The sequence below is a fragment of the Leptosomus discolor genome, chromosome 3 (genome assembly GCF_034619465.1).
Source record: "Leptosomus discolor isolate bLepDis1 chromosome 3, bLepDis1.hap2, whole genome shotgun sequence".
Taxonomy (NCBI): Eukaryota; Metazoa; Chordata; class Aves; order Leptosomiformes; family Leptosomidae; genus Leptosomus; species Leptosomus discolor.
In genome coordinates, this window is record NC_141393.1 from 66,358,959 (window position 1) to 66,375,952 (window position 16,994).

Here is a 16,994-nt window from a genome sequence, read left to right on the forward strand (position 1 = left end):
CATGCTTACAATGGCGATAAAGCTGAATGCACTGTGGATGCTACTAGAAAAGGTGATATTCTCAGCAATGTTTCAATTTTTTTTTTTAAAAAAACCCAACAAAATCCTGGTGCAAGCAAGTTGTGCTGTCCACTGGAGCATCAGCAATGCAAAATTGCAGGTGGCAAACACCTAATCTGGAGACCAAAGCAGAAATCATTTTGCCTGCTGCTCAACCACCACTCAAGCAATGAGGTTAGGACAGGAAAATAAACTCTTTGTTGTTGTAATACACGTATGTGTGTCTAGAATAGAGAATATAAAGTATCCAGTTTGCTTGGAGCTCACTTACATCTTCAGGAAAAGAAAAAATTCCAAACAGTGGATTTTTGTATAGCTGCCCAAAGATGGCAAAAAGCAAATCCTCAGCTGGTGATAATAGTTACAGTTCCACTGAAATCTGATGATGATGTTCCCCCTTTGATCTTACTGATAGAGGGGAAAAAAACCCCAATCCTACATGAAGAAAAGCTGCAACGAGTGAGTGGAACCAGACGTGAAATTTTGCACCCAACTATTATAATTGCGGGATGTCTTAAAAAATTTAAACTGGGCAAAGCCCCAGTCAACCAATTACAGAATCCACATTCCTTCAGCTTTAGAAGAGATGGCTTCTCAGAAATGCCAGAAGTGACTCAACTGTGATTTTTAAGCTGCTTCAACAGCACCCTACTTATTTCAAGCAGTACTATGAGTTCACCTGAGATTTTCTTCCTGTAAGTAGAACTATGAACCGGCAAGATGCTCAAATCAGGGAAAAAGAAACACACACAAAATGATTCTTGTGAATGCTCTGTTATGAATATATTGTTTTTTCTATTCCGAACTGCCTTCCCTGGGAATTTTAAAATATGTAAAACTAGGAAGCACAAAGCAAATAGTATCTACATAAGTAGGTCATTTTCTTAATGGCAGTGCGCTGCTGTTTTACTACCAACTCGTTTGTAATATAGACACACACATTTCAAAGTGCGTATATTTGGATCTGCAAAGGAGGTGAGCGAGTATAATCATGGAAGCACTTGCTCTAAGATCAAGTAAAGCCTAATTCAGAAAGACAAGCAGGAAAAAGTCATATTTTGCACCTTCTATGCAAGCTTTGCAGAGAGTTATGACATTTTGAGAAAATCCTCTTGCTGTAAGCTGTAGTTTGAATGTTCTGCACATTGCATATTTCATTACAAACGCAGAGCCACGTTATTTCATTAGAGAAGTGATAAGTTCAATCCTTACCAAGTTTTCTTGGTTCCTGGCTGCTATTTTCTGATCATCTTCTCCCCCATTTTTCATGTATTTGACCTCTTCCACTGGTTTGATCCTATACTCATCTGAGCACCAAGAAAAAAAAAAAAAAAAAGAAAAAAAAATTTGAACCAGTGAAGTTCAGCAGCTGGGAAAAAAACAAACTAAAACCAAAGCAGCTGACTAGAAAAGACCCTAATTAAGCAAAGCAACTAAAAATTACATGTATATTATTTCAAAGGCTTAAATGTGACTGACACCAAGGAAGTTTTTCCTGACTGAAGCTTCAGTAAGAATTTCCAGTTCTGGCTCCCAGAAATCATTTAGTAGCTCTGATCCAGTGTAGCCATGGCACCACGAACAGGGGATGTTTCGTACATAGTCTCCCCTAAATTCCTAATTTTCTGTATAACATGTTTAATACAAACAAGTTTTTTGCTCCTGCATCCTCCCTGGATTTTTATTATCAGTGGGCAAACATGCAATGTACAGTAGTTACTACAGAGAAGAGTCTGTTCACGGATGTTCCTTGTATTGAGAAAACCTCTTTTCAAAAGCAATGCTGATGGAGACTATTTAAGTTAATAGCGGGGGGGGGGGGGGGGGGGGGGCACCAAAAACCATTGGGTTTTTGGTATTTGGGTTTTTTTTGTTGTTGTGGCGTTTTTGGGTGGGTTTTTGGTTGGTTGGTTGGTTTGGTTTGGGGGTTGGTTTTTTTTTTAGTTTTGTTTTTCCTGCACTGTTTTAACCAAGCTAAAGTAAGAGGTACAACACAACACAGACTCACGTAATGATTTCTGGAGAAAAAGCCCCATGCTGACCATACTCCTCTCCCCACTGCGCATCCCCCCCACCCCTCCCCAATTTTTCCTACACATGCATGTTACCCAGATGGACAGCCAGTGTGAAAATAAGTAATAAGAAAAGTAGGATTCCTGGTTTGCCCTTAATATTTTTCAGCTAGGTGTTTCAGCTCTTCAAATGATAAATTCCCAGCTCTAGTGCCAGTACAGAAACATTATCTAACATACATATCTCACAGTAAACAGCCTCACCGAAACTGGAATAAAGGGTTTTTTTCTTTTGGTAGGGCAAGAAGGGATTTGTTGATTCTTTCTAGCTGGGGAACACAGTGCTTGCAGTACCAACACTGCCCTTTCTCAGCCCCTATTACAGCTTTTTGCTCTGGTCATCTTTGTAGCACATGAAACTATTGGAAAAACACCCAGAGTTTTGCACCCACACTCCTCCATCCAGGACATATAATGCAGAAGAAAAACTTCACCTCACAGAAGTTGAAAATGTTAACATAAAATTAAAATAAGACACAATACACTGGGAATAAAAGGCAAAAACTGGGCAAACTAAAAGAAACCACACAGACTTTATTATTTTCCTTTGGGTTTTCAAGGAATTTATCTCACACTCTAAGTGAAAAACAAAACAGAAATTGATTTTTCTGGGTTACTCTATTGTTAAAAAAAAAAAGCAAAACAAAATCAAAATTATTTAGAAGGAAGCCTGTTTTCAGGAAACTGTTAACCACTGAGTGTATAAATCAAATAAGCCTAACTTTGAAAAACAATCCTTTTTTAAAAAAATGCAACATGATTTTGCATTTGGCCTAGTCTGTATCTATATGCACTTTTTTATTATAGAGTTTAAATAAAACTGTGAATTTATCAAATAGCAGTATCTCAGATGCAGAGTCTCAAAACAGATGGAAGAACTTAAGACAATGTTATTAGATCAGTAAATATGAACAACAACTCTGAATTTTTTTCTTTTTTAAAATGCAGTTTGGCTAGTGTAGAGATGACAATTCATAAAACCAAAAAGGCAGAACACAATAAAGCCTGGGAATTAGAAGTACTTGATTGATTGTAATATCTAACTTACATTTTTCTCACTGCTTCAATAATCTCTGTTGTGATTAGCAATAAAACCCACATGCAGAAAAAACATAAAACTCGCACAAAGGCATGTACAGATTTGAACAGGAAAACAGATAAGAAAGAGAAAATAGCACAAAGGAAGTTCGCACAACCTGCAACTAGCCCACATTAACTAAAAGAGAGAGGCATGCTCAACCCAGCCTTGTAAAAAAAGCACGTAAAGTATGGAGGTCCTGATGTTCAGTGGCAAAAATAACCTCTGAAACATGTCTCCTGCTTATTCCAAGAGATTAATTGTGATGGAACACCAAGTGCACACCCGGGCAGCAGTCCATCCTATGCAGACTGTATGTAAGGGATGCTTCCTTGAAGACTTCGTGTCTTGTAGCAAGTGGACCAGGGCACTGATGAGCCCATGACTGATAATCAGTATAATCAGATTTATATATGAAATTTCGATACAGTTTGATAGGATCAAGGCAAGATGGGAAGGAAGGTTTTTGTTGGAAACTTAATTCTGTATTTCTTCTAACTGATTGTAAGAGACTGCTGCCAGGCATCGCTGTTTGGGTGTCTGAGCTGAGGATTCGCAGGTACCTGGCTTCCCAATATTCATAATCGCAATCATGACAACACTCTTATAATTATTGCACTATTACTACTTACAAATTAGTGCTGCTTTTATCAGCTGAATAGAATAGTTCAGTTGGAAGGGACCTACAACGATCATCTAGTCCAACTGCCTGACCACTTCAGGGCTGACCGAAAGTTAAAGCATGTTACTAAGGGCGTTGGCCAAATGCCTCCTAAACACTGACAGGCTCGAGACATCGACGACCTCTCTAGGAAGCCTGTACCAGGATTTGGAGACCCTTTCGGTGAAGAAATGTTTCCTAACATCCAGTCTAAACCTCCTTGGTGCAGCTTTGAACCATTCCCATGCATCCTGTCACTGGATCCCAGGGAGAAGAGGTCAGCACCTCCCTCTCCATGTTCCCTCCTCAGGAAGCTGTAGAGAGCAATGAGGTCACCCCTCAGCCTCCTTCTCTCCAAACTACACAAGCCCAGAGTCCTTAGCCGCTCCTCACAGGACATTCCTTCCAGCCCTTTCACCAGCTTTGTTGCCCTCCTCTGCACACATTCAAGGACCTTCGCATCCTTCGAAAATGGTGGGGCCCGGAACTGCACACAGTACTCCAGGTGAGGCCGCACCAACGCTGAATACAGCAGGATAATCCCCTCTCTCAACTGGCTGGTCATGCTGTGTTTGATGCACCCCAGGACGCAGTTTGCCCTCTGGGCTGCCAGGGCACACTGCTGACTCCTATTGAGCCTTCTGCCAACCAGCACCCCCAGATCTCTTTCTGCAGGACTCATCTCCAGCCACTCCTCTCCCAGTCTATACCTGTGCCCACATTACTCCATCCCAGGTGCAAAATCCAGCACGTAGACTTGTTAAATTTCATCCCATTAATCAGAGCCCAATGCTCCAATCTATCTAGATCCCTCTGCAAGGCCTCCTGTCCCTCAAGAGACTCAAACAGCATCTCCCACTTTGGCATCATCAGCAAACATGCTAACGGGGCATTCAACTCCTGCATCCAGATGGTTGATAAGCATACTGAACAGCACTGGCCCTAGAATTGAGCCCTGAGGAACACCATCGGTGACCAGGTGCCAGCCAGATGTAGTCCCTTTCACTACAACTCTTGAGCTCTGCCCTTCAGCCAATTCATCACCCAGCACGCCATGAACCCGCTCATCCCACAGCTGGACAACTTGTCCAAAGGTGCTGTGAGGAACAGCACCAAAAGCCTTACTAAAATCCAGAAAAACTACATCCACTGCCTTTCCTTCATCCACTGGGTGGGTGACCTTATCATAGAAGGATATTAAATTAGTCAAACAGGACTTTCCTTTCGTGAAACCATACCGACTGTGCGTGATGACTGCATTATTCTTTAAATGCCTTTCAACAGTACCCTATATAATCTTCTTCATAACTTTTCCAGGGACTGAGGTTACACTAACAGGTCTGTATTTCCCTGTATCTTCCCTCACGCCCCTTTTGTAGATGGAATAACATTGGCCAGCTTCCAGTCAGCAGGGACCTCCCCAGACTCCCAAGTCCTTGGGCAGATGATCGAGAGGGGTCCTGCCATAACATCCACTAGCCCCTTCAGTACTCTGGGGTGAATCCCATCAGGCCCCAGGGATTGTGAACACGCAGCTGATACAGCTGGTCCCTTACAATTTCAGTGTCCACAAATGGAAAGTCATTGTTTCTGCAGTCATGGTCCTCCGACTCTGGGGACTGGGCAGCCCAAGGTTTATCAGTATTGTTAAAGACTGAGGAAAAAAAAAAGCATTGAATGACTCTGCTTTTTCTTCATCCCTTTTAGTCAGATGACCATCTTCAACCAGTATTGGTCCAATGTTTTCTTTAGACCTCCTCTTGTTATTAATTTCAGTGGAGATCTCCCTGAATTGTGTAGGATTCACAAAGAGAACTGATGTTAGAGAACCTGTGGACAGAGTCAGGCCAGGTGAGGGTAAGGATTATGACATGGACACAGGATATTTAAGGTATACTTGAGCTGCCCTGGCAGCCTGTTTCCACTCTCCATGGCTGTGTAAATTTCTAGGCTACGCTTCTTTTCCAATTTCAGCTCCACATGAGTCTTTTCAGACATCATCATCAGCAATAGTTCTCAAAACCATAATTTAGAATTCACGTTGAACATGGACACAGATCCTTCAAATGCTGCATTGTTTGCCAGATGCATCAAGTGATCCTGAAATGGTGGCAAAGAACTCGCACAGATTTCTTGTGTAATTTCCACAGATATTTACAACAGTGTTAGTAAATATGCTACCCCTCAACACTTTACATATGAATACAGTAGCTATTTAATTATCTGTGCAGCATAGCACAGTCGATGTTACTCCTCCCTCCACCCTACGAACTGCAGAAGTGCAGATGCCTGGACCATTCATGCCTGAGACATGCAGCAGCAAGGAAGTTTCCAAAAGTAAACTTGTCATTTTCCATTACTTTTATGGGATAAGTTGAATACACCATGCCAACTAGCAAGTCTTACTTTAGAGAAACCCACCTTCTCCTTTGGAAAATACACATGAAAGAAATTCAGGAGGTCAAAGTAGAAGACACCTGCTTCCACAGATGTTAGCAGAATCCCTCTTTTAATAGAAAGTGTCTTACAAAATTAACATGTCTTGGCTGTATTATATGGTATGTGTTTGGGCATGACAAGTGTTGTATCTCAAAAAGCAATGTAAATTTGACACAATCTAAAGGTGATGACCTGCCTTAAAGGCCAAGACACTACCTCTTGGGGATGAGGCACACTAAGGAAGAAGCAGGATGAGTAGCAACCACTCAGGCTTCAGTGCCTAAATAAATGTTTAACATACAGGAGTGCCAAGCAACTATCAACTCCATCAAACCCATGTGTTTTGAGCAAGCGGTGTATGTACCAATATCAGACAAACAGGCAAACACAGCGCTGGCCTGTGGAAAGCAAGTGATCAACCTAATTTCAGTTAATGGGTGCAGAAGAGAGGACTGAGCCATGAACGACTGTTTTATCAGATACACACAGAGATTAAGGGAGTGCATCAGCAACGTTAAATTTGAAGTAACACTATTACACATAAGCTCTTGTAATTTCCTATCACAGGCAAAGAATTTTCCTTAAAATAGGGAGCAGAAATACAATATATTTGCAACATTAGTTTATATTGGAGTAGTCACTTGCTGGAGGTTAGGTATAAATAGATATGATTCCACTTCAGAAGTGGGAAAAAGACACCCGGCTAAGTAATTATACTGCCACAGAAACAAAAAGGAGCAGTATCCAGCTGACTACAAGCCCTACAGCTTCCCAGGTAGAACAAGGCATACCTGGAAACATCCACTTTCTGAAGTAGCCAAAGCATTGAGGAAAAACCCCACCTCTAAGTAATTTCAATAGCCATTCAACTAGGCTGCTTAAGTACGAGCAACTACCTGAATCACAGCTAAAATGCTGATATTGATAAATGTTGATACCTGCAATCTCCCCGCTATCTGAGGAGAAAAACTAAACTTTGCTCCAGGTCTCCCTCTAGCATTTACAGTACTCAATGACACAAATTTTACCCTTCACATTCATGTTGAACTTCCTTTTTTTTTTTCCCTGGATGAAGCTAAGCTGTAAAATCTCTTCATTTTTATGGGCCCATCACAAGTCTGTTCAAGTAGCGACCTGACATGAAAAATGCAGAACAACTCCTGAAAGCAATGGGACCAGTCCATATTTATCATGTTCTCAGTAACGACTGCTGACTGCAATGAGCGGTCAGCCAAAAGGGCAACCAAAGGGTACAAAGGAGGAGAAGGTGGTAGTGAGCAGCTTAACTAGGGAGGAACTGCTGGTTGGTATAACAGAGAAGATCCAAATCTAGTGAGTAACCCCTTACTCTTCACAGATAAGACAACGTTCATTATTTTAAATACAACAAATACAGCAATTAAATTCAAATAATCATTTGCAGAAGACAGGTCTTGCACTATATTATGTTATTACTGGGAGGACCCAACTATATATAGGCTTTTTTGACTAGATGAACATAATATTTATCTTCTATAGACATGATATATATATAAGATAAGGTATTCAGAAACAACAAATTCTGAGCTATTTATTAGGTTGTTCTTGTTCTAAAGACACTGTCAGGATGAAAGCACTGCAAACGCAAAAGAATGGATGTTTAAGCAACAGACAGACCTCAAAGTACATCATAGGGTGTATGGTCATTAATGGCTTTAAGTGAATAGGAAAATTAGATTAAAGACAGGTTGGAGCAATGGGCCTTTGATGCCTTCCCTAAAGGTAACACCTTTAGGTACTTGCAAAAAAACTGCTACCCAGGTTTTGCTTGATAAGGTAAGAGTGCACCTGGAATTGAAGGAATAAAGATGCTACATTCACCTTTTGATTTTTGCCTTCTGATTTCTACTAAAGTAAATACAACATTTTGAGATACTTTGGTCTGAGCGATCAGAAACAAACCCAGAGAAATCCTGAAATGTTGACTGAGATCAAGCAGGACCTAATTAAACCTGACAACAAGACCTTTAAAACTGTAAGAAGTTCATGATAAAGGAAATGATACAGTATTCTATGCATATTTACCTTGCTCTATCTTGCTGAAAAGTAATACCCTTTTTCTTTTTCCTAAATACAGTTTTACATCAAAACCAAAAGTGAAATATCTTTATACTTCTTTCCTGTGTAAAACCAAAAATCGTGTAGTGAATATGATAAAAATTTTAGTATACTATCACTCAGAGTGAGATATCACATGTAAAGAGAAATACATCTTTACGCTCCTTTCACGTGTAAGAGTAAAAACTGAGTACTGTCTTCCATTGTGTGGTATATTAAATAAAAATTATGTAAAAGATTTCCACAACTCATCTGGGGGAGCAATGGGTTTACAGGACTGCCACAGCAAATACTGAGTTGAAGAAATGCAGCCCTATTGAATCAAAACAACACAAATGAACCACAAATAAAAGACAGAAATATTGTTGAGCATAACCACCACAAAATCCAACATAAGATATAAGCCAGAAAGCAGTAACGCCTCTAGCACGGAACTCTTTGGAAGGGCAAGTGAGGAAGAATTTTTAAGTTGAATATGCTGCAAAAATTCTCAGTATGCAAATCTTATGAATGAAGATCTCCATCTGGAAACAGATAATTCTACTCAAACATGTCACCCGGTTGCCATGGCAATGTGACAAAGAAAAACAGCACTCATTAATAATGATTTCAGTGATAAATGAGCATATCAACTTATAATATTGAAACAATTACTGGCAGGGGGAGAAAACTGTGGTTGTTCCTATGAGAAAAATCTCTTCAGCACTTCCAGACACTGTCAGAAGTGCCATTACTACAGCAACATCGGTAATGATGGTATTTCTGGCTCAGTTAAAAAACAAACAAAAAAACCCCCAAACCCCCCAAAACCAAACCACCCCAAAAAAGCATAACTCCACCAAACATATCTGGACTCACTGTGACTTTTGGATAAATCTTTTGTTAAATGTCCAGTCTAAAAAAATAAAAGATAAAAAAATAAAATGCTGATTTACATTGCATTCCCATTTCAGACATCTAAGGACGAACAGAATTGGCTCTGCTGTCATCAACAGGGACGATGGGAGAGCCTCTATTTTTAGTGATGTATCAAGTATCAGACAGGAGAGAAGTGGTACTTCAGTCACACTACCAAGAAGAAAGTTTCTAACCACACCTTCATTATCCTGTGCTTCATATTTTTCTTTAGTATCTCCTGCCTTTCTATCAAAGGACATGCCAAGATTTATCCTTCATCCATAATAAAACACATGTCTGTTCTGTAAAACATGAACTTTTTGTCTAACAAATTTCTCTGTACCATACTTATTTCTGCCAAGTGCGGAAAGTACTCCTACTGCTGTGATCACAAGGAATGCCACAGATCAAAGATTCATGTGCTCTCCTCTCTCAAAGACTTGAAAGCTAAAAGCTATATTTAGATAAAGGACTGAATTGCTCTTTCTAAAAATATTTGTTAAAAATCATAAGAGATTTTGATGCAATTTAACTGAAAAATATAACAGCAGGTGAGCCACTTAGATGCTAAACACAAAACATGGAAACATCATCTACAGTGCCATTGCAAAGAAGGAACACTCTGAGCTCCACAGCTACACTGGTAGGACACAAGCAGCAGCGGGCTTAACTATAGAAAGAGCTAGGCTAGACATTAGGAAAAATCATTAACTGTAAGGACAGTCAAGGACTAGAATCAGATTGCTTGGGCAGTTGCACTTTTTCAGAGGTATTTAAAGAGTCATCAGCCTCAACTACCACACGTTAAAATCCATCCTGTTCTTGAGCACAGGAGGGATGAGCTACTCAGACTATTTCAGCTCTGTGACTGTATGTGGGTATCAGCTGCCTCGATAGCAGCAGAAGCTATGTCAAAGATCAAAAAAACAAGTCAACAATTAGAGACAGAAGCTGCAAATATCCTGTAAACGAATGATTTTCCTCCTAAATACTAGGAAATGGAGGATATCTAAGTTATCTTCTTGGATCTAGCTTCAAGCACTCAAAGAAAGCAGCATCTACACAGTTCTTTTGATTCTACACAGTTGTTTTGATTCTGACTTAATTGCTGAGATTTGCTGCTGTAGGGGTGGGTTTCTGATCCAGCTGGATGTGGGTTAAGAGTGAAATTTCCAACCAGCAGTCTGTTGCTTCCTCTGTCATCAACGCTCAAAGCCTTCAACTCATGGGCAATTCTAGATCCTAGGGATCATGCTGTTTTTACTAACATGGACATGTTAATAAGAAAAAACAGCTTAGGAAACAAGCCAACGCATTTTTCTCAAAAGACTATCTGAAAATGCTCATTCAGATTTCCCAAATGAAGTTACCTTACCTTAATCCAATCTAAAATACAGCCAGTGCTGGACGCTGAGGCACTGGACACCACCAGATGAACAGGTGCACAAACAGCACACCAATTCTGCTAACAAAATATAAATCATCTGACAGAAAAGCTGTTTAAAAATCTGAATGTACTACACAGATTGCAGCACATCTGGAAAGACCACTCTCGTATTTTTATTTCTTCCTACACGATCCTAACATGTGCCCAAGGAATGCTAATTACTGCATCTGCACAAGGCAGATGAGACCGCCAGGGTTGGATTTTTGAAGGAAAAAGGACACTAAGATGTTTAGTATAACAAAAACCAGACACTACATGGAGGACTTCTGCAGTATTGGAAGGGCATTTGCCTTAAAGCTAGGCAAGATGGGGTAGCTCTTTCCTAAGCTATCAAGCAGTTCCTACTACAGCCCCATGTCACATCCAGTGCTTTAGGAAAAGTCAATGGTGATGCTTACTTGAAAAAATTTAGCAAATTCCCTTCTACTTTATCAGACTACCCCCTTCCAGGCACAAGCCATGACAGCTTTCAACAGAGTTCCCCTGAGCTGATGGGTTTGACAGGAGCGCAGCTCCATTAACTTTAATGGACATCATCTTGATCTTTGCTGCTGTAGAAGCACAAAACCCACTCATATTACTATATTAACCCATCCTTCATTAACGCTGTCTGAAGTTTCCAGTGCTGCAAACCGCTTGCAGCTCTCAATCCTCTGGGTATCTCTGTCCTCTCCTGCAAAATGCCCAGCCTGATTTCTGCCTGTGGGAGATTGTGCCATTCCAATGCCTGCAATGCTGCTGCTCATCAAGTGCCTCGGTTTATGTATCTTACGTTTTCTGATTTCTTTTCCCCCTATCTAACAAAGGGGCAGATGACGAAGCCATAATTTAGCTCTTGCTTATTTTCTCCATGTTTAATTTTCGAATTTGGAACACAACTTGTAGAGACACACTGCTGTATGCAGGAGATGTGCTGCCGAATGAAGCAGGTCATTACTTTGTTCATTCTATTACTTGGTTTCTTCTTGGACAAAAAGTTCCCAAGGCTACTCTACATTTAGAGTGTGACATAGTCTAAGTATTGCGAAAACTACAGTTGTACGCATCATTTTCTATCACTTTATGCATGGAGTATCATGTTAACTAACCTAGCACCAGGGCCACAGGCCCACTGCAGCATATCTGCTAGGTCTACCTTAGTGGTAGATAGGTTAAAGGAGTACTTTTACAGGCAGTAAACAAAACAAACACAAAATATATATATATACATACACATATTGATGTGCAATCAATAGAGTTGTTTCATGGGAAGCATTTTTTCCATAAAGATTTCTGCTTCATACGCAATCTCTCTATTGACATGATGTGGAAAAAAAAAAAAGACAAGTCACCATAGCTTCCACAACTGTCTTCCTTTGCACACAGCTCATCCCCCCCTTGACTACAAACTGAGAGGGGAGGACAGTTCACTGGTCAGGGTACAACCTATAGAGTTTCCTGCGCTAGCCCTGACTTCCTCCATGCTCCTCAGGGTTAAATGTCTTTATGTGAAGAGAAGTAAGGGAAGATTCATGAACAAGTGGAAGACACTGAGAACCCAAAACCACTTGAAAAACAATTTTTGGGGACAAATGAGGCTCATGTGTGTGGTAGGGGGTGGATCAGAAATCTTAAACCCACCTGGACCTCATGAAGGCAGGCAAATGCTTTGCTGCTGCTCTGCTTCCTCACGGCTCCCTGACAAGAAGGTCAGGGACCCTCTGGCCAATTCCACCAACAAATCCCTCCGGCCAGGTAAACGCTGACAGCAGCTGGTTCTAGCACGGGGAAATGTACCACAACCTCAGAGGCCATTTCATTACCTTAGAAAAAGACTTAAAAGTACAACCTCAACATCCTAAAACCCAGTTACTGCTAAACATGCACTTTCTGCCTTGCTTGTACTGTCTTTAATGACACAGTCTCCAGATCTTTTAGACACCCATTCATATTTAAGATCTGAGGAAACTCCATACATAAGATGGTATTGACAAAACAGCCACGTGATCATATAATTAAAAAGACTTTTGCACTCATCTGTAATTAAGCAGCCAAAAAGCAGTGCTGGTGGTGTGCACTCATAACTATCTTTCAGTACTCAAATTTTTGCTTGCTCAAACTATATAACTCACATATATATATGTACGCACACTCATTTTTTTAACCTTTTTTTTTTTCCATTTAATTAACACATAACTTTGAGCCAGACGCCGTGTTGTTCAAAGGAAACCATTTCTCAGGTGGAGGATATTACAGCCACGGTGCTCAGCAGGAAGGATACTCAGTAAATGCAATTAACTAGCTCACTAAAAAAGATCAAATTGAGAAATGAAAGCAGGAAAGGAAAAAAGCAGCAGAGAGATTAATTAGAGGAACAGACAGGATGAAAACAGAGTCTGTGCCTTGAAAATATTGCTGTTCATACGAAGCCACCAGGTAGGTTTTTGGATTGATATTGCACCATCCTGCTCCAGCATCCCCACACCATGACAGGGGAGCAGCACAGGACCGGCCCCACACAGGCCTCCCTGCATCTTGAAGGAGATGGAAGTTCAGCACTTCCAATCACTACATTTAAACGCCACAAACTTATTTTTAAACAAAATTGTGTGACCATGCCCTGAAGAAAACACTTTTTGCCACTCAGAAACTGCAAAAGCCAAGCTTAAAGAATTGGCTTCACTGCCATAAACCTCTTTGTTGTGGAATCACAGAGTGGCAGGGGTTGGAAGGGACCTCTGGAGATTGTCTAGTCCAAACCCCCTGCTAAAGCAGGTTCATCTAGAGCAGGTTATGCAGGACTGCATCCAAGCGGGTTTTGAGTATCTCCAGGGATGGAGACTCCACAACCTCTCTGGGCAGCCTGTTTCAGTGCTCTGCCACCATCAGAGTAAAGAAGTTTTTCCTCATTTGTGGCTGAACTTCCTGTGCTCCAGTTTGTGCCCGCTGCCCCTTGTCCTGTCACTGGGCATCACGGAAAAGAGCCTGGCCCAAATCTCTTGACACTCACCCTTTAGATATTTATAAGCATTGATAAGGTCCCCTCTCAGTCTTCTCCAGGCAAAATTGCCCCAGGTCTCTCAGCCTTTCTTCATAGGAGAGATGCTCCAGTCCCCTCATCATCTTAGTAGCTCTCTGCTGGACTTTCTTCAGTAGTTCCATGTCCCTCTTGTACTGGGGAGCCCAGAACTGGACACAGTACTCCAGATGTGGCCTCACCAGGGCAGCGTAGAGGGGGAGAATAACCTCTCTTGACTTGCTGGCCATGCTCTTCTTCATGCACCCCAGGACACCATTGGCCTTCCTGGCCACAAGGGCACATTGCTGGCTCATGGGTAACTCGCTGTCCACCAGAACTCCCAGGTCCTTCTCCACAGAGCTCCTCTCCAGCAGGTGGACCCCAAACCTGTACTGGTGCATGGGGTTGTTCCTCCCCAAATGCAGGACCCTACACTTGCCCTTATTGAACCTCATTAGGTTCCTCTCTGCCCAACTCTCCAGCCTGTCCAGGTCTCGCTGAATGGCAGCACAGCCTTCTGGCGTATGAGCCACTCCTCCCAGGCTCGTAGCATCAGAAAACTTGCTGAGGGTGCACCCTGCCCCTTCATCCAGGTCATTGATGAATACGTTGAATAGGACAGGATCCAGTACTGACCCCTGGGGAACACCACTAGTTACAGGTCTCCAACTAGATTCAGCACCACTGATCACAACCCTCTGAGCTCTGTCCTGCAGCCAGTTGTCAATCCCCCTCACTCTCCACTCATCTATCCCACAGTTCCTAAGCTGACCTATGAGGATGTGGTGGGAAACAGTATCAAAAGCTTTGCTAAAGTCGAGGTAGACAACATCCACTGCTTTCCCCTTGTCCACCCAGTCGGTCATGCTATCATAGAAGGCTATCGGGTTTGTCAGCATAATTTACCCTTGGTGAATCCACACAGACAACTCCTGATAATCCTCTTTTCTGCCACCTGTTTAGAGATAACAGACAGGATGAGGAACAGCTGGGGAGAAAACCTGTGAATATAACATAAACCACAACACAAGAAGGGCTAAAATGCCTCCTACGATCCAACTAGGTGGCAAAAACCTAGCAAGCTTGTAGGCAGTGATGGTAAGACCTCCTCAGCCATGGAGTAGAGGTGGGTGCCATCCTCTTGCCTGTTCACACCGCATTCTGGAACCAATCCTTGATACCAAGCCAAAAGTTGTCACCTCAGCCAATCTAGAGAGCACAGAGTGGCCAGGTCAGAAAGGCTACTTCAATTCCATTTTACCACTCTGTTTTTAAACTCTCCCTTAGAAAGAAAAAAAAAAAAAAACACACCAAGCACTAAATATTTAATTCTTTTCAGTTTTTCAGCTTCATTAATGAAACTCCCAGTCTCTGTTGACTCTCCCCCAGCCAGCAGATGTCTACATACTCTACTGCAAAACATTTATTATTTTACCAAAGACCTGTCAGGGACTATTCAGATTCCAGAAAAAAACCACCTAATTGACCGTCACTGTGAGCATCCCTTGTACAGCAATGGAGGTCCTGCTCCTTACACGCCTGCTAACATCTCAACCAATTGCTCTAGACACCGAAAACCTCTCCTGAACAGATCTGCCCCAGGAGTTCCCTTGGAAAAAAAAGTCATTACCACTCCACTCCCAAAATTCCAAAATTACACGTTTCCTATTATTGCAAATACATGACAAGGTATCTTCTGTTTCCTTGTCAATAAAAAAGCTGATTCCTCTTAACTTAACTATGCCATTCTCAATCAGTCAACTATTAAATTTAAGATTGTTGCCCTGCAATATATGACTTGAAATCCATTTTCACACCCTTTATGGCATAGTAGCTTTCTTCTATATTAATACTAGTCTATCAGATTTTCACTGGTCATGTACCTCAAAGAATATTTGTAAATCAACATTTATTTTATTTTTATTAATTGCATTATGAAAGGGACAGAATAATTACCCAGGACCAGTAATGTACTGGAGATTCATGATGAGCACAAACATCTCCTCATTGCTACTATTTCTGTAAACCAAGGAGGGAGGGGGGGACACTAATGAAAACTTGATTTATAAAATACAGCACACGTTTCCAGATGCAAAAGATACAAAAGTTAATTACATTACATTACTTACAGGCCGAAGAACTACAAAATTAACCTATCAGATAATATTTTACTCTGGTTACAATGTTCAGAGTTAATCTGTTATCTCTGAAATATGCCTACTTCCCTGAGTAGCATCCATGTCGCAAGAGCTTTATCTAAAGCCCTGAAAGCAAGCACCTACCACCCATACGGTGTCCATGGAGACGTATTGTTCAAGCAATCAACAGTAATGATGGAAACACCCTAAGAAACTCCAGGAACCAGAGCGACACTGGGCAGCAAGGGACTGCTTGGCTCATAGCCTCGTCCAGTCACAGGAGATGTCTGGTTTAACATCTCCATCTCATCACACATGTCAAGCCACAAATTAACTCCCAATTCTCTGCACCATGTAGTCAGTGCTCTTCCACACCATCTCATACCATTAACAATCTCCTCCCTTGTCCCTGCTGTTATCACGAACATAACCTGTTTATGAGACTAGAAGTACTCATCCCTGTTTGCTGCCTGCTGGCTTGCAACCACATCAAAGCCACTCCAAGCACTTAATACACGAACACGCACATTTAGAATATGCTGGAAGCGCAAAGAGATGACTGGGTAGAAAAGAGAAGAAAAATAAATTTTTAAAAAGCTACTGATTTTCCATGCCTCCCCTTCCCTCTGAGCAACACTTTTTAAAAGAAAGCAGAATATCAATGTGTGAGAAAAGGGAGTTTTTAATAATAGCTAAAAAAAAAAAAATAAAAATAAGAAATGTGTGCTTAGAGCAGTTATACTAGACAAGCATTTTCAGCCTAAAAAGATCTCAAGATGCCCCCAGTTCCTACAGTTAGAAATTTGATACATACTTAACAACAAAATACAGGGGATAAAACGTATGTAAGTTTAATAAATACAGCCATTAATATAATTTAAGAGATGTCCTTGAAAAAAACCCTACACCCTCTTTTTTCCCTTTGAATAGACCAAGATGACTCCTGAAACCATAAATCCCGAAACAAAGGTGAGTTCGTGCTGTTTCCCAGTATTGCAGAACACGAAGTGCTCAATTTCTCCGTTGCCTGAACAGCCCCTTGCAGCGCTCTCATTACAAGAGCAGAAAGGAAATATATAATTTAAGAGCACCCTAAACCTGATCCTT

The 16,994-nt window shown here is 41.2% G+C and overlaps 1 protein-coding gene across 1 annotated transcript in view; it reads right to left on the bottom strand.

Moving 5' to 3' along the window:
• The window catches only part of C3H1orf21 (chromosome 3 C1orf21 homolog), a 70,874-nt gene that overhangs the window by 42,276 nt on the left and 11,604 nt on the right, over positions 1 to 16,994 (bottom strand). The window contains exon 2 of the mRNA XM_086463039.1: positions 1,273 to 1,367. Within this exon, the coding sequence (XP_086319165.1) occupies positions 1,273 to 1,367 (95 nt within the window). The remainder of the gene's footprint in view (positions 1 to 1,272; positions 1,368 to 16,994) is intronic.